At 44.9% G+C, this 22,911-nt stretch overlaps 2 protein-coding genes and 1 long non-coding RNA gene across 9 annotated transcripts in view; 1 reads left to right on the forward strand and 2 right to left on the reverse strand.

Moving 5' to 3' along the window:
- cdkl5 (cyclin dependent kinase like 5) overlaps window positions 1-7,806 on the reverse strand; it is a 45,580-nt gene extending 37,774 nt beyond the window's left edge. The window contains exons 1-3 of the mRNA XM_060071997.1: window positions 7,655-7,806; window positions 3,716-4,229; window positions 257-291 (exon numbers count right to left, since the gene is read on the reverse strand). Of these exons, the coding sequence (XP_059927980.1) occupies window positions 257-291; window positions 3,716-3,752 (72 nt within the window). The 5' untranslated portion in view covers window positions 3,753-4,229; window positions 7,655-7,806. The remainder of the gene's footprint in view (window positions 1-256; window positions 292-3,715; window positions 4,230-7,654) is intronic.
- A 1,632-nt stretch (window positions 7,807-9,438) lies between these two features.
- Window positions 9,439-22,911, forward strand: part of scml2 (Scm polycomb group protein like 2) — a 28,510-nt gene continuing 15,037 nt past the window's right edge. For 2 of the 7 annotated variants that reach the window (XM_060070529.1, XM_060070535.1), the window contains exons 1-7: window positions 9,451-9,532; window positions 12,358-12,435; window positions 13,659-13,727; window positions 13,992-14,062; window positions 14,550-14,784; window positions 15,303-15,391; window positions 15,591-15,834. In XM_060070529.1, the coding sequence (XP_059926512.1) occupies window positions 9,514-9,532; window positions 12,358-12,435; window positions 13,659-13,727; window positions 13,992-14,062; window positions 14,550-14,784; window positions 15,303-15,391; window positions 15,591-15,834 (805 nt within the window). In that variant the 5' untranslated portion in view covers window positions 9,451-9,513. Of the gene's footprint in view, window positions 9,590-11,221; window positions 11,362-12,357; window positions 12,436-13,658; window positions 13,728-13,790; window positions 13,899-13,991; window positions 14,063-14,549; window positions 14,785-15,302; window positions 15,392-15,590; window positions 15,835-22,911 lie in introns of those variants that run through there. The other 5 variants (XM_060070530.1, XM_060070533.1, XM_060070531.1 and 2 more) reach the window with 5 other exon arrangements.
- LOC132471489 (uncharacterized) overlaps window positions 21,060-22,911 on the reverse strand; it is a 2,671-nt gene continuing 819 nt past the window's right edge. The window contains exon 2 of the long non-coding RNA XR_009528846.1: window positions 21,060-21,280. This is a non-coding gene — a long non-coding RNA (uncharacterized LOC132471489). The remainder of the gene's footprint in view (window positions 21,281-22,911) is intronic.

A 22,911-nucleotide genomic window follows, 5' to 3' on the forward strand; every position in this document is an offset into this window, starting at 1 on the left:
AATAAATGTCCTCGGATGGGTGGCCCCGGTAGGAATTCAACCCCTAACCCTGGGAGTAGTCCTGCCTTGCGCTACCGCAACACCTCACAAAGAGGTTTGCGAGGAGTAGGTAAGGGCTAGGTGTCTTGCCCAGGTGTGGACATGTCAGCAGGTTAGTGCCCTGCCTCTCCGCCATGTCACTTTATTCAGCCTCCCCCTCTAAAAACAAACAGCGTGATCATGTTTTATACAGCAGCCCTGGGAACACGGTTCTTACCTTATGCCGGCACTTAAGCACCACTCCATACGCCCCTGAAACCAGGGAGAGAGGATGGGGGGGGAGAAAATTAAAGTGAAACAGGATCAACATTTGACGTTAGATTGAGATATGTTGATGTATTCATTATTTGGGACACAGCAGGAGGGATGTTTGCCATAACATTGGAAAGGAATGAATCAATTACTTAACAAATTCAGAAATCTATGCAGGAATGACACAGTAAACACAACCTAGCATATGGGCTTGCATATGCTCCTGCAAACACACACACACACACACACACACACACACACACACACACACACACACACACACACACACACACACACACACACACACACACACACACACACACACACACACACACACAGTTACTCTGTTGCTTTCTGTTTAGCACATGGTGTTCCATAAGTTCTTCATTCATATTTCAGATGCTGGCCGGCCTTTACTGTGTATACCCCCTTCTATCCCCCCATCCAACACATGAGTGGTATATACCAGCCTAGATCCATTTCCTCAAGAACACATTTCCAATACAATGCAATGCTGATAGGGTTAATACTGCTAACCCTAATTAAGCAGATGGCTGTTTCCAATGCCAATCACAGTGATCTGGTTTTAAATACTTACTTTTGTCATTAATTAGAAGGGAGGGATAAGGTTCGGTCTAGCATCAGGGAGACAGGCATCAAACCCAGAACCTTAGAGCTTTCAGGAGTCGAACACCCAAACCACTAGACTACCCTGCGCACACCCCCCCTCTCCCCCCTCTCCCCCCCTAGTCATGTCATCCGATTTCATGACTCATACAAATATAGTATGGTCGTGTAGCACCTTTTCATATGCATGTGTGAATTTTATTTTAAGACGGATTATGGCTGCATATTTGCTAATGATTTCTTCTACAAAAATATTTTTTCCCATTTTCAAATAACTGTACACATCGTTACTTATCTGACTAATGTATTAGTAGGGCTGAATAAGTAAACTACACTTGACGAGATTGACAGCTGAAATCCGTCACTACCACCACTATTGATGCCATTAAGGGTTATCAAGGTGTGCATTAAGCAGCAGAACATGATGTTCCACCAGGGTTAAATCCATTGCAATCTCACGTAATTCCAGTGTATTGATTTCTTTCTATTTCTTCACGCTGATTTAATGGGTGGAGTCTCCCTCCTGGTTACATAGCCATGCGAGTCACCAATTACACATGTGGTCCTCCTCATATAATGGCGTCGGTGCAGCGTTTCAGACTCCGAGAAAGTACAATCTACACACAACAGGGATTTAGACGGCATCCCCTACAATCCTGCGTTTTTCCAACAATATCCAACGAATGCGTCGGCTGTCTGTGAGATTAATATATACTTTCTCTTTTTGATCTTCCTGAGAAGGTGTAGTTGATACATCGCGTGATATGTTCTGGTTATTTTATGATTTATGTTTTTGGATCCTGTTGTCCATAACTTTAATAGTGATAGTGATGCTTTGAAGATAGTGATAGCTTCAAAGCATCCCTAAGCCATATACTTCTGTCCTATACACAAACACTAGCACGTCAGTGTGTGCACTGTTTACTGTACAGCCATGTCCGCATTGATTTGGTTTTTAATAGTTTAAACAAAGTTCTCCATTCCCCTGATGCTCAGTTCCACCCAGGGGACCCGTAGCAATGCCTTTCATTATCTTAGGAAGTCCTGACTAGGTAGATTCTGGGGAAGCCGACCATGGTTAAGTGTAAATGTGCTTATCTCCACAACGCCATGAATAAACATCCCTTCATGTCTTTCCTACGATGAGAGCACTTCCCCCCCCATTCTGATTTTATAACGGCAATGTTAAAGATAACCTATTGTTCTTGAAGAGTAGCCAAATAAAGAAATAATTAACGGAGATGAATAAAAGATAAATACAAATGTGTTTGTTTGTTTGGTTTAGTATTTAGCTGTTTGTTGTCTGGTTTTGTCTTTAGTTTGTTGTCTGGTTTTGTCTTTAGTTTTTGTCTGGTTTTGTCTAGCTTGTTGTCTGGTTCTGTCTTTAGCTTGTTGCATGGTTTTGTCTAGCTTGTTGTCTGATTTTGTCTTTAGCTTGCGTGGTTTTGCCATTAGCTTGTTGTCCGGTTTTGTCTTTAGTTTGTTGTCTGTTTTGTCTAGAGCTTGTTGTCTGGTTTTGGTCTTTAGCTTGTTGTCTGATTGCATGAATTCTAAACGTTAAAATGAAAACATTCTGACTCAGCGACCTTCTTTTGGCTGAGGAGTGGCCTGAACGTTGGTGTGACTCGGCTCAGCTACACACCAGCTCGGGTGTCTGGGGAGGCAAGATGACTGGAGATGGATACTAGCCGAGCGTGAAAAGCTTATTCCCACCTGTTGTCTTATACTACATGTCATTCTCCCCCTTTCTCAAATAATTTCCCTGTCCCTCTTCACTGTCCGGTCAATAAATGCACAAAAAGCCCATAAAATAAATTGATCCATCTAAAATGGAATCTTCCATCCATTATTCATCATAGAGATGGTTATTGCAAAACAGCATCTATAAACTGTCTGCCCACTCCCTAAAAGCACATCCCGGGAATTATCAATTCCACTTAAAACGACCATATATAGCTTACAGACCGCATGCCTTTATTTGGTTATCAGACCTAAAATACATGACCACACATGATCAGGAGACCTACAGAATGTGACCATATATTGTTAAGAGACTTGCATTATGTGACCATATATGGTAACGAGGCTTACAGTATATCACGATGTATGGTTGAGATACCCATTTGATTAGATAAGGTTAAGAGAGCTAAATGACATATATTTAAGAAACCTACAGTACATGACCACATAGGGTTAGGATGCATACATGTCTGTTTCAGGCTAAGGGAACTATATGGTTCAAGACAGGCAAAAGACAAAGGTTTTGAGGATGAGTCCAACTGTGGGATAACATTGTTCAACAGCAGAACATAGACAGTGGGTCGCTGGGAAGGTCAGACCTGGTATGGTAGGGGACACAGCATATGGCTCGCAGTCTGTCCAACGACGCATCAGATTGGGGCTCAGGGTTTGTTCCGCAAGTTTCTAGGAACAAAGGGTCTGGGGGGGCCACGGCTATGACAAGGGCCACGCTTGTCGGAACATCAGACTTTTAATCTCTGTGTTTGTTTTAAGGCAAAGTCGCGCACCGTTCCGTCAACCACTGAAACACACCAACATCCGGCCCCGTGTGCCAGATCTGTCGGTGCTTGTCGGTGGTTAACAAATATGTTCGTATTGCCGCTCGTCGGCGCGCTATGCATCGGCCCACACTCTACAGCCGGGTTACGGTGTTTGCCAGGCACACCACCTGTTCCAAAAGGGAGCCACACACCACCCATCAGCACCCACACGAACACGCACACGCACACGCACTCATTGTTGTTCACTTCCAGGGTTAAAAGGGTAAGCCACCCACCTTCCCCGACGATGCCAAGGACCTCAAACTTATTCATCACATCACAGGGGGGGGGGGTGTCTCGTCCAGCAGGGGTAATGAGCGGCTCCGTCTGGGCAGCGCACACGACAACGTCCCCTGATTGGTCAACACACCCGCCCACTCCGCAGGCCGGCGTCCAGGAGAGGAGGTACGGCCGTCGCAGCCTCAGCCCGTCCCATCGCCACCTCCACCATGCTCCTGTCCCCCAGCTCCTCCTCTGCTCTTGTTCTGCTCCAGCTCTTCTCGAGCTCTGGCGTTTGTTCCTTGCGGTTCTCGCGTCGGTTTTTCCTCGCCGTCCTTCACTGTGTGTCTGCCACCTCCTCGCTTTTATTAGCTCTGACTCACTTCGCCGCTCTCGCCGGGGTCCAACGGAGCCTGCTGCTGCTGCCGCTGCTGCCACTTCCAACCGATCTCTACACTCATACCCTTTTGTCCTGCTCGGGCCTCCGTACTCGCGCGCTAGGGTGCTCAGAAGTCATCCCCATCGTGGAACCTGGGAGGGGGAGAGAGAAACACACACACACACACACACAGACCAATTCAAGCAAAGAAACAATAATAAATAGGATGAACTTGAGGAATAATACATCATATATATTCACGAGTGGGTCATCCCCAGGTCCAATTTCCCATAATTCATAGCTGGGGCATCGGGGTGCTCCCGGCACAGATGGCGGCTAACTGGGTCAAGTAAACGTGGAGTAAGTCAACATTTCCTTCAAGAGGCTTGTGATAAATGATGGATGATTTAAGCATGACGTTCATGAAGCTGTCCTGTCCAATCAGCCATCATCACGCCACCCCCACGCTCTCCCGGCGTGCTGCAGAGAGATGCTCTCACACCAGCGTCTATCTAGAGCACACAGAGACACTTCTGACCACCGTGGAACAGGCGCTGACACCATAAAACATGTATCAGTCCATTTATTATTCATTGTTTTCAAGGAGGATTCCATTGTAGATTTAGATTCATAGACGGGTCACGCTATCCTCTGTGAACATCCTGCACCTGTCCAAATCAACGTTAAAATCATTCGTAAATAGAAGGCTGGTTCGTCTAGTTAATCTAACTGTTGTTGTCATCAGCCCAGGATATTTTCAATCGATGAGGGTAGAACAATATTGCCTGTTCGTTGCCTTATAGTAGCTTTTGATGAGGTTTGCACGTATGAACATATTACATCGACCCATCTCTAGGCGATACACACATTGTAGATAAACACATCTCACATATCAAAGAGAAATGGACTGCTGTGATATTGTAAAACAGCAAAAAAGCGTTTTGACAACGGAACAAGTACAGAGAGGAAGTACAGTCAGACATAGCAACACGTTGCTCCGTTCTCAAAACACTGCTGTGCTCTTGTACAGTATTACAGCTGCCCGCGTCTCTTAGATATGTGAGATGCTCTGTTGGTCCGTGCGACCGTACTTCCTGTACGCCACAATCAGTCGATCTAAAGGACAGCGCCAGAGGGGGGAGAGGTCCAGGGGTGTTGTGGCCGCTCTCTCCTGTACCCTGACTGCCTCCATTGTAGAAACTTGATGACTTTCCTCACAGGTTAAAACATCCTTCTTTGAACTATTCCGAGAGCGGGCCTGCTGTAGATTTCTCTCGTGTGCGTGTGTGGGCGTTTTCCTATGCAGGAAGCACACGGCTGAGTGCTGGAGCAGCAGAGAGGGTGGGAGGGGGGGGGTGCGGTGTTAGCTAGCCGTTTAGGAAAAAGCTTGAGCCTGATTCGAATCGTTCAATTTATCGACGATATGAATCGGGGATTAATAGCTTTGAATACTAATGTAAGAGACACCCTGTTACGCGTTGATTCAAAGAGGAACAGGTTGCTGTTACAAGCTACATTACGAGGACTGCCCACGGTTGTTGGGATTCTGTCAAGTGTTTGCGTGTTGGTGACAGAATCCTGGCTGGGTAGGGATGAAGTCTACACTGCATTAACCCACACAGCCATCGGGATAGTACAGTGCTCAAGCTCCAGCTGAAAGGGTCCGGGTTTGATGCCCAGTGTTCCCAATATAAACGGCAGGCATCCATGAGCAAGATGCCCCAACCCACCTTTAGCTGCTCCTCAACAGTCAACACTGTATAAGGCACCATCAACTCTCACTGTACGTATGGCGTCCACCAGCTTCTCATCTCAAACATCGAATATGGGTAGATAGATGTTTCTAAATTCACATTTGTATTGAGGGCATTCAGCAGACGCTTTAATCCAAAGCAACTTGCATGTATTCATACACATTCAAACACCAACGCAGGGTGAACCATTGCAAGGCGACAGCCAGCACGTCGGGAGCAGTTAGGGTGAGGTGCCTTGCTCGGGGACACCTCAACAGAGCCGGGGATCGAACGAGCAACCTTCCGGGTTGAAAGTCATCCCATTCTGACTCCTGAGCTACTGCTATCTCAGTGGTCTCATTTTGTTTCTTGTGCCATGAGCAGGAAAACAGTTGGCCTCCCACTTGTTGAAGCCCAGAAAAAGCGTCTGAAAGCTGGAGTGAACTGGAACGTTAACACAAAAGGATGGTTTGTATGTTCCAGCCCGCCTGCTACGTGGAGTCTGGACTGTCCTGACTGAGTCCCGGCACTAGCCAGTCCACAACAGGACTCAGTCCCCAAATGACATCTTTGGTAGAGAGATGGAAGAAGCTCATCACAGCAAATGTACCTTCCTAGTGGTACATTTATTCCAAAAATGTTTTAAACAGAGTGTCAAAATATGACTATATTTACTATGACATGTATCGCGCTCTCTCTCTCTCTCTCTCTCCCTCTCCCTCTCCCTCTCCCTCTCCCTCTCCCTCTCTCTCTCTCTCTCTCTCTCTCTCTCCCTCTCCCTCTCCCTCTCCCTCTCCCTCTCTCTCTCTCTCTCTCTCTCTCTCTCTCTCTCTCTCTCTCTCTCTCTCTCTCTCTATATATATATATATATATATATATATATTCTGCAATAAAGCCTGTAATTATTACCATGCACTCTTTATGGAACACGGTTATGATATGCATGCATGGATAGGTTTGTGTGGCAAGTATGTGTGTGCGTGCGTTTGTGTGAGAGTGCGTGTGCGCTGCCTTGTTCCTGTGCATGTTTGTAGGTGGTGGTGGGTGTGTGTGTATGTGTGTGTGTGTGCGTCTTTATGTGTGGGAGTGTATGAGTATGTATGTGCGTGTACGTGCGTGTGTGTGCGCGTGTAAGTGCGATGCGTGTGTATGCGTATATGTGAGATATATAGATAGATGCAGAGGGTGGCAGAGGCGTGTGTGAACGCGGATGAGTGTGTATGGTGTGTGTGTGTGTGTGTGTGTGTGTGTGTGTGTGTGTGTGTGTGTGTGTGTGTGTGTGCGTGTGCGTGTGCGTGTGTGTGTGTGTGTGTGTGTAGGATAGAATGAAAAAGAGAGATCAAAAAAAGGAGAGAGAGAGGTGGTAGTAAATGCTGTTATCTGCACCCGAGCGATGCGACGCGCAGAGCAACACTCCACCATTCCACGGCCGCTGTCCACGCTCTCCCATCCTACACAGTACCCCGTGCAGACGCCACAACGCATTACCTCGTCCACGGCCAAGACAGCCCTGCACGAAGAAAATAAATCGCCATACATCCCTCGGTGGAATGGAAGAGTGTACATTCCCACCTTGAGGCTTTCACCCGCCGCCCCCCTCCCCCCCACACCCCCACCCCCCCCCCCCCCCCCCCCCACCCCCTCTACCTGGCGATCTGATTCATCGCTTGAATACGTGACTTACGTGAGATCCCGGATCCGTGAAACGCGAAACATCATGCCCGAGAAAATGATGATGTGCAAAGCAGACACGCTCATCTGGAGCGTCAAACGCCGCGTATACGTGCAATGGCAGGCCCGCACGGCACCGAGGCCCTGCTGTCACAGCGAAACCCAATACTCACCGGGATCCTCAGTTTGGGGGGGTTTAAGCAGGTCCGCGGGAATACAGGGGGAATAAGGGTCTACATCGTCCACGCGACATCAACAGTTCTGCCCATCGCTCCGCGCTCAGTACAGCCTCAGCATCAGCTGGTCCAAGGCAGCAATAGCGTCATTTGTTTGAGGAGCGTCCGGTTCAGCCAATATAATCGGAGTAGCTGGTCCTCTCAGCCAATAGCGTCAAGGGGGGCGGGGACGACGACGCAACACCCGCTGCGTTCCAGCAGTGGTTTTATCCAAATTATGAAATGTGGAGTAGATGGTGACAACTTTAATACTTAATGTGTCATAGGCTACTGTGCACTTATATATTAAGACGAGATGTATAATATCTCGTCTTAATATATAAGTGCACGTAAGTGCTCTATTAATTTCTGTAGGATAATTTATATGACTTTACTTTATGCGATGATCAGGTGGTGCTGTTAACATTTATAGGCTATGCCCTCCTTGGCAGACTGTTAGTTAAGTACAATATAAGTCAGTATTTTCACTGATTATTCATTCAGCCATCAGCATTGATTTAAAATAGCCCACATTAAATACTCTAGACCCGTTGGACCATAGCAGACCGGAAATACATTTTGAATTGAATAATAATTTATTGGTGTTTATCTTATAGGCCTAATTGTATTTATTATTTGAATAATTTATTGTTAAAACGTGTAAGCTTTCCAAGTTTACTTGAGTCAAACGACTTTTATGCATAGGCCTATATAATAAAAGTAACCGTTTGCAGTGTCAATATCCTTTAATTCTCTGAGTCGATTGTGATGCTATTGGACAGTCGACACCTCATCTCAGACTCTTGTGCAGGAAGATCTCCTCAAAATAGCCTTATTTTGGAGCAAATGCAACTATAACCAAGAATAATCCAAAAATCGATGAACCCATCGAAGAGGATGTACAAATAACCACATTATTAAATGCACACATTCTTAACTGATGTAAACGTCCCAAGGCTGCTTATTTTTCTTGGGATTTTTTTTATTTTTTCCTTTAGGAAACAAGTCTATCTATTAATCAATCTCCATTTATCCATCTTCCCATAGGCTTATCTATCTATCTATCTATCTATCTATCTATCTATCTATCTATCTATCTATCTATCTATCTATCTATCTATCTATCTATCTATCTATCTATCTATCTATCTATCTATCTATCTATCTATCTATCTATCTATCTATCTATCTATCTATCTATCTATCTATCTATCTATCTATCTATCTATCTATCTATCTATCTATCTATCTATCTATCTATCTATCTATCTATCTATCTATCTATCTATCTATCTATCTATCTATCTATCTATCTATCTATCTATCTATCTATCTATCTATCTATCTATCTATCTATCTATCTATCTATCTATCTATCTAAAACTAAATATCTGTCTAAAGACAGAGAGGAACTACTTAATGCATGGAAAGGTCTAGCTCGTTCCAAGCCGATGTACCATCTCGTTAATAAATTGTTCACCAATTAACCGATTTATTTAATTCGGGTGGGCGTCTCATCCCCACCAACGGTTCATTTAGTGTCGTCATTGCTATGTCGCTTCTCTCCCCAATCCGCCCTGACAATAAGAAAACACGGTCCATATTAATGTTTTCGTTTCTATTTGAAATACACATTATTATTAAAGAGAAATAAAAAACATTAGGAGTTATAGGGACCGTGAATAAATATTTTATTTTCCTCATTTACCTCCATTGGAGTAGGTAGTGTGACTCCCAGCACCGCGTTTTGCGCATGCGCGGCGGCGCACCGAATATGGCGGCTTGCATCTGATGGAAAGTGAGGATCTCTCGTCTAAATGCCTTGTCGTCCACACGGTGCGTAGGCTTCGTGTTTTACCATTCGTTTCTTCTTCTGGGAGCTGTTTGTTTCGGGTGGGTTGCGTTGCCAGGAAATATACTGAGAAATAGGTGTACTTATTTATTACGAAATGCGATAGGAAAAAGGAGCGTGTGTGTGTGTGTGCGTGCGTGTTCGTGCGTGCGCGTACGTGTGTCTACGCGTGTCTGTGTGTTTGCATGTGTGTGCGTGTGCGCGTGTTTGCATGTGTGTGCGTGTGTGTGTGTGTGTGTGTGTGTGTGTGTGTGTGTGTGTGTGTGTGTGTGTGTGTGTGTGTGTGTGTGTGTGTGTGTGTGTTTGTGTCTGTGTTTTGCAGACGTAGATCTTCGTGCGCATGATAGCCTACATTGTCGAGTTGACGGCCGAAGGCAGCTCCCCTGGGAATCTAGGTTTTTCCTTTTTGACAGCAGAGAGAGACATGGGGAATGTAAAAAGATCCGCGTTGTCCGGATTGAATGACACTGTATTGATATAGCAGACTGTGTGTTGATACGTTGTGGACCACACGCCTTTACGCGCATTGGCCCGCCCACTAAACGTGTCCATATTAAGAAATACGCCACACTTCTAAAATCCTTATCCTTATCCTGGTCCACACACTGGTCTCACCGTCATTAAACTAATCCTCGTTGGATTTCATTAACGGTTCTGTAAGTCTCACCTACGAGTATTCGATAAAACGATTAAGCGTTTATCAAGTGTTTGGCCAATATTATTTATGTAGGCTAATATTATTATATCATAGAAAATGTATGTTTTTCGCTATTGCTAGACTAAACTTCACGCAGTGTTTGAAGGTTGAACATAGATGGAGTAGCAGATCTCTGAATATGTGTGAATATTTGTGAATGGCGTAAAGTTTTGTCAATAGTTTGGGTGGGCAGTCGATAATTCAATGAGATGACAGTATTGCATCCAAAAATGGTGGTGGATGTGGATGCATTGGTTGTTGTTTAGGTGGAGCTGGTGGATGTGGGGACATTGGTGATGCTGGTGTTTGTGGAGATGGTAGGGGCTGTGATGGTGGAGTGGAGGGGTCCTGCGGTGGTCATGAGGGTGGTGTTGTCGGGGATGGTTGATTTCATGAAGATGGTGGATGGTGTTGGTGGAGGTTGTGTTGGTGGGGTTCGAGGTGGTGTTGGTGGTGCGGAGGTGCCGGTGGGGTTTGACAGTTGGGTTAGAGGTGGTGCCGGTGATCGGTTGTGGAGGTCGCGGCGGTATTGGGGGTGGTGTTGGAGGTGGTGGTGGTGGTGGTGGTGGTGGTGGTGGTGGTGGTGGTGGCATGAAGGTTGTAAAAGCGAAGTGCTTCCTGGTCGGCTGGAGGGGCGGGGGAAGGAGAGAGGTGGGGGAGGGCGGGGGAGGGCGGGGGAGGGCGGGGGAGAGGGGCAGACAGACCAAACTACAGCTGCAGTCTGGGACTGGACACTCAGGGCCGCTCAGATCCTTTTCATGTTGTCTGAAGAGCCCCCCCCCCCCCACCCACCCACGCCTTCCCAGCGTTGACTTTACGGCATCCAGGAATCTTTATGACCCCCGAGGAGACACAGTCCCTCGTGGACAGAGGGCCTGGAGACACCAGCAGACACACTACACTGCATGTTGGACTGACTCAGAGGTTTCGAAAGAAGACCCTTTTGAGAATTAAACAAGGCTTGACTTTTGTGTAGGTGTCTTTGGTTTGGAGGGGATCCGTGATCCACCGTCTGGGGTTTGGATTCAAGGATTAGGATTGCCGCAGCAGACCCCATGTTCCTGATTCAGTCCACCATGAAACCGGATTGTTCTTCAGGCTTCTGAACCCACTCTGGTAACTCGCTTTTTTGAAATTCGAACTTCGTCCTTTGTAAAGGCTTTCTTGTGATGACGCAGTGACCGTTCATTTACAGTGGAAATTTCTTTCAGAGGCTTTGTTATTCTCTCTCTTTATTACTCTGCTTTGTTAAATACTCTATGCTGATTGGACAATTAGGGGATTCAATGGTCTGCTATTTCTGTATAACACACTGCAGTAGTGAATAACATGCGTTGCTATGGACACTGTTTCCAACTGTTACAGTCTAAAGGACACTTTTTTGTTGAGGAAGCATCCTTCAGAAATTATTTTTAAGTGAATTAAATCATTTTTCGTTGCTATATTTTGTGGGAAATTATTATATAGTGCTTGACATATTGTTAATGCTCTCTTTAAAATGTGAATACAATTTCTGACTGATATCTTCAGTTTGAATTATAATGCCTTGGTGTAGAATGCACAATGTACAATTGTGCACAATACCAGACATTTACATCTATTCTATTTAATTAAATAAAACTCTCAATACAGACAGACGTTGAATTGGGGAGTAATTACTCATTTATATATTAGCTATGTATTTGCATGAAACTAAAATGAGTTTGCAGTCCTCATGTGCTAGTAATGATTCAGCACTGACGATTATGCCTTTCATAACAGGATTAGTCAACCATGTAGTCCCTGAAAAAGGGTGCTTAGGCAGATGTTGGTGTCGTCCTAAACTAAAGCAGTTGTCCATTCATTGCAAGGATTGTTTGTGCAATTCGGGAATCTCCATTCATCTGATGTATAGAAATGCTGCTCAATGCAACACTAGCACACCTTATCCATGAGGTTATACATATCCTTACCCCATCCTACTTACCTTATCATACCGTACATAACTAGACCTTACCTTAACTTATCGAGCCAAACCTTACTAGACCTCACCCCACCATACCTTACCTTATCCTATCATACCTCACCATGAATTTAATATAATCGTTGTCAACTGCTTCTCGGTGTTTACAGCTAATTGGTTGTGTTCCCCCACCCCCCCCCCCCTCGGCTCTGATTGGCTGGCCACCATGGGCAGGACCCCCAACCGAGGTAAACGTTTGCCTTCGTCACTTTATATTCCCTCCTTCACGGCTCGCACAGCGAGGAGACACCAGTGAGGGCGGGGATCAGATTCAGGGTTAGGGGTTAGCGAGGAAACTCAAACCAGGGTCAGAGAGGAAGCATCACCCGGGCTAAACACAGAGACGGAAACAAACCCACGACAAACCAGGAACCGACAAACCAGGAACAGACGCTCAGGAGCTTAGATACACAGCACAGTGAGTACCGAGCTACTAAGGCATTAACCCAGGTGACATCCGTCTAGCTATAATCATAGGAGTCTCTGTGTGTGTGTTGATCCGATCGCCTCCTCATTCGGCGGGTGTAAGGCTGAGGAGCCCAGGTGGCGCAGGGTCGTGGGTGGGGTCGATTGGAGGAGCGATTGGAGGAGCGCGGTCCTCGAGGAAGCTGGGAGCCGCATATATGGGAGGCTGAGCAGTCGGCCTGTATGGTGCAGGCACGCTTTGAGATGGCACTGCACTTGTTACAGTAACAACAACCCAAACACAGGAAAAACCGGTAGTGAGTGGAAGGGGGCAGGATTGATCACCCAAGTGGGTGCTACATATTGGTGGTGGTTAGTGAGGTCCCCCCTTCACTTTAGGCGTCTTTGAGTGTTATTAATTATTATTATTCTTCATGTTTAACCTCTGTTTTGCTCTGTAAGGTGACCTTGGGTGTCTTGAAAGGCGCCTCTAAATTAAATGTATTATTATTATTATTATTATTGTTCTGACTAGTTTACTTAAAGGTTTGGCTTGTTTTAGACCCCAGGTGTTTTTGTTGACATTGCGTATGCAAAGGTATCAATCAGATGTGATTTGTTGTAGGTATTGGTGTGTATACACATAATTAAAACCACTGGATTTATTTATTTGTGGGCACTATTGGAGAAAGCTCCCTAGCCAGGGCAGCTTGTGCGCGCTTACTTGTGTAGGACGAACAAAGACACAGTTCTGGGAGCTGCTTAACACTTGTTTAAAATATAATTGATGTTGATTGATGGCCTACTGCCCAATTCTAGAACGCTTCTACAACGTGAAAGTTGAGTTGAACGAAGATCCCGGCAAATTTACATCTCGACATAGAAAATGTTGTCAATTAATATGTATCAACATAGCGGTACATTGGCCAATTGTTTGCGTTAGGAATAAAGACAACTAAAGAAAAAGTTAATCAGTCTTCCTCTGTATGTTCCTCTGTAACTTCAGACCCTAAAGAGGAGAAGAAGGAGAAGAGAGGAACCATGACTACAGGCTCGGCTGTCAACCAATCCACTGGTTCGACCTCTAACCTCTTTTGCACCATTGACTTCCTGTTTATAACCACTTCCTGTTGTAACCATGTGGTTAAAGCAGACCTATAGAACCAAACAACATACAAATGCATCATACCACCGTAACACAACCCTAACTACTCTATATACTAGCATTTTAGCATGCAGCAAAAGGGTAACTAATAATATTGCAAATCCTTCGGTTGTGTCCTTTTCGCCGTGTCTCTCGTGTCCGTCAGTAACCTCTGCTCTGTGCCTCCGCTGACAGAATCCTTCAGCTGGGAGGAGTACCTGAGGGAGACCTCCTCTGTGGCCGCTTCTCCCAGCTGTTTCAGACAGGTAGTCTCTCTCTCTCTCTCTCTCTCTCTCGCTCTCGCTCTCGCTCTCGCTCGCTCTCTCTCTCGCTCTCTCTCTTCCTTTCTCTCTCTCGCTCTCGCTCTGTCTTTTGCTCCCTCTCTGTCTCTCTCTCTCTCTCTCTCTCTCTCTCTCTCTCTCTCTCTCTCTCTCTCCCTTTCTCTCTCTCGCTCTCTCTCTTCCTTTCTCGCTCTCGCTCTGTCTTTTGCTCGCTCTCTGTCTCTGTGTGTCCATCTCTCTCTCTCTCTCTCTCTCTCTCTCTCTCTCTCTCTCTCTCTCTCTCTCTCTCTCTCTCTCTCTCTCTCTCTCTCTCTCTCTCGACAGGTAGGTTCCATGTGTTTCAGACAGCTATAGTCATTGTTCACCCTTCCACCAACATGAACCCCCTCACCCCTTCATACACAGCCTTGGTCTCCGTGCTAAACGGAAGAGCATATTGAACGCGGAGGCCCCTGTGTGTGTTGTGCTCCAGTCCAGGGGCCCCCCCACCAACGACTTCAAGGCGGGGATGAAGCTGGAGGCCCGAGACCCCCGCAACTCCCACTCGGTGTGCATCGCCACGGTGATGGGCATGATGGGCACCCGGCTGCGGCTGCGGCTGGACGGCAGCGACAACACCAACGACTTCTGGCGGCTGGTCGACTCGTCGGACATCCAGCCAATCGGGACGTGCGAGAGGAAGGGCGACATGCTGCAGCCGCCGCTGGGTGAGAGAGTGAGCTCTCCTCTGATTGGTTTGCTCCCGGGCGCTGGCTGTGTTGTTTCCCTGGTAACGTGACGGAGGCAACGCGTTGCCACGTTGTTGCCGTGGTGATATTGTTACGGTTGTAACGTTGTTACTTTGATGAGGGGTTACTGTGGTCCCGTTGTTGCTGTGACAACGGTGAAATATTGTTTTTGTGTTGTTACCCTGGTAACATCGTTACCAGGCTTGCAACAGTACCACAGACAGTATAGTGCAGTGGTAGCTTTACTATGTTAGCATTTGGAGTGTGGTAATGTTGTTACCAAGCTAACATTTGGAGGTGGTATTGTTTCCATGGTAACATGACGATGTTTGGAGGACTGAGGTTATGCTGTTACCCTGGTCACATTTGGAAAAAACATTGGTAATATTGTTGCTATGGTAACATTTTGAGGACTTTGGTAATGTTGTTACCATGGTAACATTCAGAGGACTGTGTTCCTGTGGTTAGTATGGTAACCTTGTTGCCATGGTTCCCAGGCTTCAGGATGAACGCATCCTCCTGGCCCATGTTCCTCCTGAGGACGCTGAGCGGGGCGGAGATGGCGCCGGCCGCCGCCTTCAAGAAGGTAGGTGTGTGTGTGTGTGTGTGTGTGTGTGTGTGTGTGTGTGTGTGTGTGTGTGTGTGTGTGTGTGTGTGTGTGTGTGTGGGTGTGGGTGAGTGTGGTTTCCTAGTCTATTTACACTCATGTCTTTATTTGCATGTGTGTGTTTGTGTTTTGTGTGTGTGTGTGTGCGTGTGTGTGCGTGTACGTGCCTGCGCTAAAGGAGCCGTCCAGCCCTCTGAAGAACCACTTCCTGCCGGGCATGAAGCTGGAGGCGGTGGACAGGAAGAACCCCTACCTCATCTGCCCGGCCACCGTGGGCGAGGTCAGAGGTCAGGACATCTTCGTGATGTTCGACGGGTGGCGGGGCGCCTTCGACTACTGGTGCCCGTGTCACTCCCGGGACATCTTCCCGGTGGGCTGGTGCTCGCTGACCAAGCACAGCCTGCAGCCGCCCGGAAACTTCTGTGAGTACCCCCACATCCCTTTGGTTAGTAAGCTGAAACTTTACCCAAAGTGAATGGTTTGAGGTACAGGGCATTAAGGAGCAGGTAGGGGTTAGACAGTACAGAGACAGGCCATTAAGGAGCAGGTAGGGGTTAGACAGTACAGAGACAGGCCATTAAGGAGCAGGTAGGGGTTAGACAGTACAGAGACGGGTCATTAAGGAGCAGGTAGGGGTTAGACAGTACAGAGACAGGTCATTAAGGAGCAGGTAGGGGTTAGACAGTACAGAGACAGGTCATTAAGGAGCAGGTGGGGGTTAGACTGTACAGAGACAGGTTATTAAGGAGCAGGTGGGGGTTAGACAGTACAGAGACATGGCATCAAGGTGCAAATTAGGGTTATACAGAGTTGTTTAAATCAAAGAATAAATATGTGAGATTTGATTTGCCTTTGCAATGCTCAAAAATGTTCATAACTGTGTGAACATCACAAATCCCATGGGATCTGATCTTTTATATTCTGAATGGGGGACATTATTTTGTGGTCATAAATCCGATAAAGGCCGGATTTCCTGCAATGTGAACTCAGTATGAACGGTCACAAGGGAATTCATGCGAATGTTACGTCACTGATAATAGATGTTATCAGAATTCTGTGCTTGCGGGAGTCAAGTTCAAATTGAAATCTGATATTTTCCACATTTAGAAAAATGCAGTTAAACCAAATCTTTTTATCTGAGGAAGAAATCTGAATTGAGCAGTAAGGCTTGCAGTGTGATATATGTGTATAACTCATTTTACATTTCACTTCATAATTTCCACCACCAGATGGCAGTGAAAACACATATTCCAAAAGCATCTGAATTGTCACTTTATGTTTGAGATGATTGCTATGTGTCAACCTTTCTATTAGACCTTCAAAGTCTAATTATAAAAGCTATTATAAAGCTGTCCATGGTTGATGGCGATAAAAAAACTCCAGTTTACACCATTTGAGTTAATTATTGTATTATAGAGGTCAGTACAGGCTCAGTTTCCAATATAAACGTCCCCTTCAAATGCCATTGCTGAGCCAGTTTTCTCCACACATAACAGTTTATTTACATTTTTGAATGTGTGAATGTCATGAATGGTATTAGAGTGTGGCGCTCAGAATTTGGCAGTGATGGACAGTGGGAGGTTTATGGTTGACGGTTGGTTCAGTTGGTTCTGGTTTGTTCAGTGAGCCGTGTCTGACCTGGTCCGACCCTGCTTAGCCCCGCCCCCCTCAGCTACTGACACTTCCTGCTCACAATCTATTTCCATATCGCGGCCCCTTTCCTGGGCTTCATTTCAACATCTTGATGTGTTGAAATCTACGTTTAAGTAGAAATTGTTTCTGTAGTTACTAGGGGTGTAACGGTACACACAAATCTCGGTTCGGTACGTACCTCGGTTTTGAGGTCACGGTTCGGTTTATTTTCGGTGCAGTAAGAAATCAAAATGCTAAATAATATAAATGTGCTTCATAACATGTGCTTCAAGTTGTTCATAACACACTTTTGTGCTTTTTACAATAGGAATATTAGACAATACAAAAATAGAATTCTGCTCAAAAATATAAAGATTCTAAAATGTAGAAATAAAAATAAATAACATTGGCTCAGACTGTCTTTTAAAAAAATATATTATCTAATGTGCAACAATGAACAATTGCAACACTAAACAGTTTCAATTTGTTGCTCAGATTAAATAACATGAATAAGGCTCAGACTGTTTCTTTAAAAACAAATCCTTTCTCAATCTAATGTGCAACAATGAACAATTGCAACACTAAACAGTTTCAAGTTGTTGCTCAGATTAATTTTTAATTAATCTGAGCAACAATTAATCCCCCCCCCCCCCCATCTTTAGCCCTGATGACTTTCACTCAATCTATCTGTTTTTTGCCAGAAAAATCTCCTTATCCACATTATCTGCAGGATAATAATACCCAAAATTTGAGTGTACATACGATGTACCCTACATGTTACTCCCGTATACCACAATGCAATGCGGTCGTGTTTTTCCGGAGGAGAAGAAGAAGCTGAATAACCGCGAAAACAAATATATTTAATGATGGAGTCTCCGGCTTTCGTTTAGAAATGTCAACAATTTATTTGGGATTTAACATAGAATATTTAACATTCAAAATTAATTTAAAAAAAACTTGAACAAGGAAATGTAACATTCAACATCAATACAACCTCCAGCTTTCCTCGTGAGTGCCCGGTTTGTTTACATGACGTGGGCGCATCTGTCTGCTTCACACAAATACCCGGCGCATTTACTGACGCAAATGACGTTTAGAAATGTTCAGCGTCGTGTCCGAATTCTCGTTTGTTCGTTCCCTAAATAGTGCACTATATCATGAACACTATAAAGGGAATAGTGAGTGAGTGAATAGGGAACGGTTTCGAACACAGCTACGGTGTGCGCGACTGTGCATGTGTGGCCGCAGCATGTTCCACACATGCGGTCCTCTACTTAATACGTCCGTATGGAAACTCGTTCGGTACGCCTCCGTACCGAACCGAGCACCCCGGACCGAAACGGTTCAATACAAATACATGTACCGTTACACCCCGAGTAGTTAACGATTTTTTACTTTTTTTGTGTAAAAAACTGCAATTCAGGCAAGAGATTTTACATAAATATAAATATGATATTATATATATAATAATATAAACGATTTTAAAGGAATGTTTGTAGTCATAAATATATGGCCTGCTAAGCCTTTTGATACTTCACGTGTGAATAAGGGCTACACAAAATGTTTTGAATCAAATTTAATTTAAATTAAATTGAATTGAATCGTAGAAAAAAATTATAAATGCTGTTCTTTCTATATTAATGCTGTTCTTGCTGTAATGGTTGGTCGATTCATGCATTGGTTTTCTACATCCATGAAAAAGGACTACAAATAACAGTAGTGTTTAAGACATTTTAAGCAATTAGACTGAACCAGAGCTAGAGTAAATGTTTGGGTCTTTTACGTGTGGGTTAGTTTTAGTTGTTCGTTTTTAAGGGTTTTTATGTGAATGCATGAATTAAACATCAGCATTGTAAATTATACACAAGGTGAGATTTTGATGTTTTCAAATGTCTTTAATTATAGAAACTGGCATGGTACCAGAGATGGTGCTTCGGTATAGTCCAGTTCAGTTTTCCATTATTTATTTTTTGGGCAAAAATCGTGTCTTTGTCAGCCTGTATTAAGATAGACAAATTAAACCTCAAGCCATTTTCTGAATTAATATTCTTCCCTTAATTAACTATCCTTAATTCTGAAGTAATTTTTCTATCCACATTGAGGTCATTCGCACAAATTAACCCAAATCTAAAATAAAATGCTGCTTTGATCTAACTTTAAACATACCTTTATTCTGATTAACATAAATTCAGAAAAATGTTTAATAAATACAGAATTCTTTTTGGGGGATTTTTACGCTAAGATAAGCCATTGAAACAGCTCTTTTTAACCCTAAGTCTAGCTCAGGTTATAATGTTTTAATGATGATGATGATGATTATGAGCATGTTAAACCTAATTACACAAATCGTATGATAAGACTTTTACAATTTGAAACAGATACTAAATTATGAAGAAGAATCGTGCTAATCATAATGGAGCGTTATCTGACATGAATTTCACATGTTTTCAGGAAACGCGTGTCTCTCGAGAAGGATGAATGAATAGTTCTATGTATTTTTTACTCCACAGTGTCATTCAAACACGTGTTTCTATGAATAATTAGAATAACTACAAATTCCATTGTATTGACAATTCACACAACAATTGACAGAGAAACTAAACGGGCAAACCCAACAACTGCCTGATTAATGTTGTACAAATAACTGGTGACTGCCCATGCCCACTTCATAAGCCTCAGAATACATTTAGTTTCCTTCTTTGTTAATTTGCTGTTAAGTTGTATACTTTATATCTTAGCAATGCGTGTTTACATTCTGTAGATCGAGAGCATTTTCTGTGTGCGTATGTGTTTGTGGTGTGCGCACGTGCGTGACTTTGTGTGTGCTGGGTTCATGTGCTAATGAGCAGGAGATTTGGAGAAGAGAGAGAGAGAGAGAGAGAGAGAGAGAGAGAGAGAGAGAGAGAGAGAGAGAGAGAGAGGAGAGAGAGAGAGAGAGAGAGAGAGAGAGAGAGAGAGAGAGAGAGAGAGAGAGAGAGAGAGAGAGAGAGAGAGAGAGAGAGAGAGAGAGAGAGAGAGGAGAGAGAGAGAGATCTTTATGATAATTTCCTGATTGAACTTTGAACCTCATACTTTTATAAAATGTATATGTACGATTTAGAAAACATTGAAATATTTGGGGTTCAAATGTCTTAGATCCAGAAACCTATTTAAATAATATAAAAACAATCTATGAGCATGACAATGACAACAATGAAAACGATAAATATCACAAGACATTTTCCGTCGCTCTGCGTTGCATCTTAAGGTGATGTTAAACGAGCCCTGTGTAGTTTGTAAGTCCTCTGACTGACACAGTGAGGCTGTTTGTGACCGAGGGCTGCTGTTACAGATCCCACACTGGCCAGAGTGGGGGTACACGCTGACCACCTCCAGAGCTGCTGGGCTCCGCTCCCTTGTGGATGTGTGCCGTGTGTGAGTGTGTGTGTGTGTGTGTGTGTGTTTGCGAGTGTGTGTGCGTGTTGGGCTGCATTCTTACTCACTTTCGCTCAGTCATGGGTTCCCTGATCCATTTGAACCTTTAGCCCCCCCCCTCCTCCCTCACACACACACACACACACACACACACACACACACACACACACACACACACACACACACACACACACACACACACACACACACACACACACAGACACACACACACACTCCTCCCCGCGAGAGCTCTCCTTGCCCGCTGAGCTCCGCCCTTCTCGCCCCTCCCCCCTTGTTGAGAGGCAGGTGACGGGTGTGGCCTATCGATACGGCCAACTGATAACATGAATAATAGGCCCCGCCCCCCTTCACACCAGCCCTCCCCCTCTCCCCTCCTTTCGCCCAGAGCTATGCTAATCTTGCGGCTGCTCATTCACTAGAGAGCGGAGGGGAGGGGGGGGAGGGCAAGGGGGAGGGGGTGCAGGGGGTAGTGGGGTGAGTTTAGCAAGCAGGCATCAGTGCGGGGCTTTGTTGTGGACTAGAGAGAGAGAGAGAGAGAGAGAGAGAGAGAGAGAGAGAGAGAGAGAGAGAGAGAGAGAGAGAGAGAGAGAGAGAGAGAGAGAGAGAGAGGGGGGGAGAGAGAGAGAGAGAGAGAGAGAGAGAGAGAGAGAGAGGGGAAGCCAAGAGTTCATTCAACAGAACCAGGAAGCGGGCGTCTTAAGTTACCGTTGTTGTGGACGCTACTACCACTGCTACTACCAATACTCCTACTACTCCTACTACTACGGTACTACTAGTCGGGTACTACTCCCGCCGCCACGACTACTCGTTCCCTTGCTGTGTTTACGGAGGCAGTCTAGTCTGAGTGAAGTTTCCTGCCTTGCTTTCCCCCGGTGAGTTTGGTGTGTTTTGGTTCTCGTTTGCTTTGTCCTGTTTCTCTGGGGTTTCCTCTTTTTTGCAGCACAATGGGAACTTGTTTGCTTGTGTTTAAAAAAAAAAAACGTTAGTAGCAGAAAGGAGGCTTCCTCATGGCAGAGAGTTACATCTAAAGTGTTTAGGCAGAGTATTTATTAGTTTTGCACATATTTTACAATGTGTAGGAAATTGTGCAACTAATGCAGGGATAAAGTTGTTTTTTTACTAATTGTAGTTTGGTACACATTTCAAAGGTAAGAGCATAATAGTTTCTGTTTATAATTTTGCAACAATGATTAAAGACATTGTTCAGCTTTTGTAGTCATTCACCTTTGTAATCAATGCTGCATTCCATTTCGGTCCACACGACCAGCTCAGTCTCCTAATCTATTTAGGCTGATTTAGATGTTAAATCAACACATGGAGGTACTTGAAACAGTAATATGTTAACCATTATTAAACCTCAGGCAATGGATGACATGTTTCCACTTCTCAATCTTTTGCCTCCTCAACGCTTGCAGAAGGAGTTTGAAGGTTTTGTTTTGTTGCATACAAACTTAACAGGGTGCTCCTATCTGATTGTTCAGTGATGTTATCTGTCTGAGTTTCTGAGTGTGTGCCCATTGTTTCTAAATGAAGACTTTGAGAGTCAGTTGGTCTTCATTCCAACCACAGCACAGTTTCAGTGTAGCTCATATGGAGTCTTTGATCACATTATTTGTCTCAGGCTGGAGGGGCGTGCGTGTTAGTGTGTGTGTGTGTGTGTGTGTGTGTGTGTGTGTGTGTGTGTGGGTGTGTATGTGTGTGTGTGTGTGTGTGTGTGTGTGTGTGTGTGTGTATTCTGAATCCGTTACATTATCTTTATAGTTGGGTCTTCACCTGGGAAACCCAGATTTAATTCCTGCAACCGGTCACATGTGGCACACAATGTGTGTCCATTCACGCACCAAAAAAACACACATGCACACACAAACACACACACATAAAACATACACTACATACAACGCACACACTGCAGAGTTGAGGCCATTGTGCTGCTTTCTTCAAACAAAGTACATGTTGGCAGAGCAGGATGTGTGTGTGTGTGTGTGTGTGTGTGTGTGTGTGTGTGTGTGTGTGTGTGAGTGTGTGTCTGTGTGTGTGTGTGTGTGTGTGTGTGTGTGTGTGTGTGTGTGTGTGTGTGTGTGTCTGTGTGTCTGTTTGTGGATTAAGTGTGGATGTAATTAGATGAGGGCAAACTGCTCAATTCCCCACCCCCACCGCGAGACAGCAGACACACACACTATGCACATGCCTATCCCAGGTCAACGGGGATGAGATGGGGTTACATGATCAGTACCATATGCGTTGGCCCTGCTAAACACACTCGCATGGGGTTGATGAACATGTGTACCAATAGGTGGATCTAAAGGTCCGCCGCCTTGGACCAAGGTCCAGTCTTACAGAAGCGTGTGTCCTCACTAGTCCTCCTCCATCTGCCCGTCCAACTGGACGGATCCTTTAAGGGGGGTAAACATCGGTCTTGGTTGGACAACTGG

The sequence above is a fragment of the Gadus macrocephalus genome, chromosome 14 (genome assembly GCF_031168955.1).
Source record: "Gadus macrocephalus chromosome 14, ASM3116895v1".
NCBI classification, from domain to species: domain Eukaryota; kingdom Metazoa; phylum Chordata; class Actinopteri; order Gadiformes; family Gadidae; genus Gadus; species Gadus macrocephalus.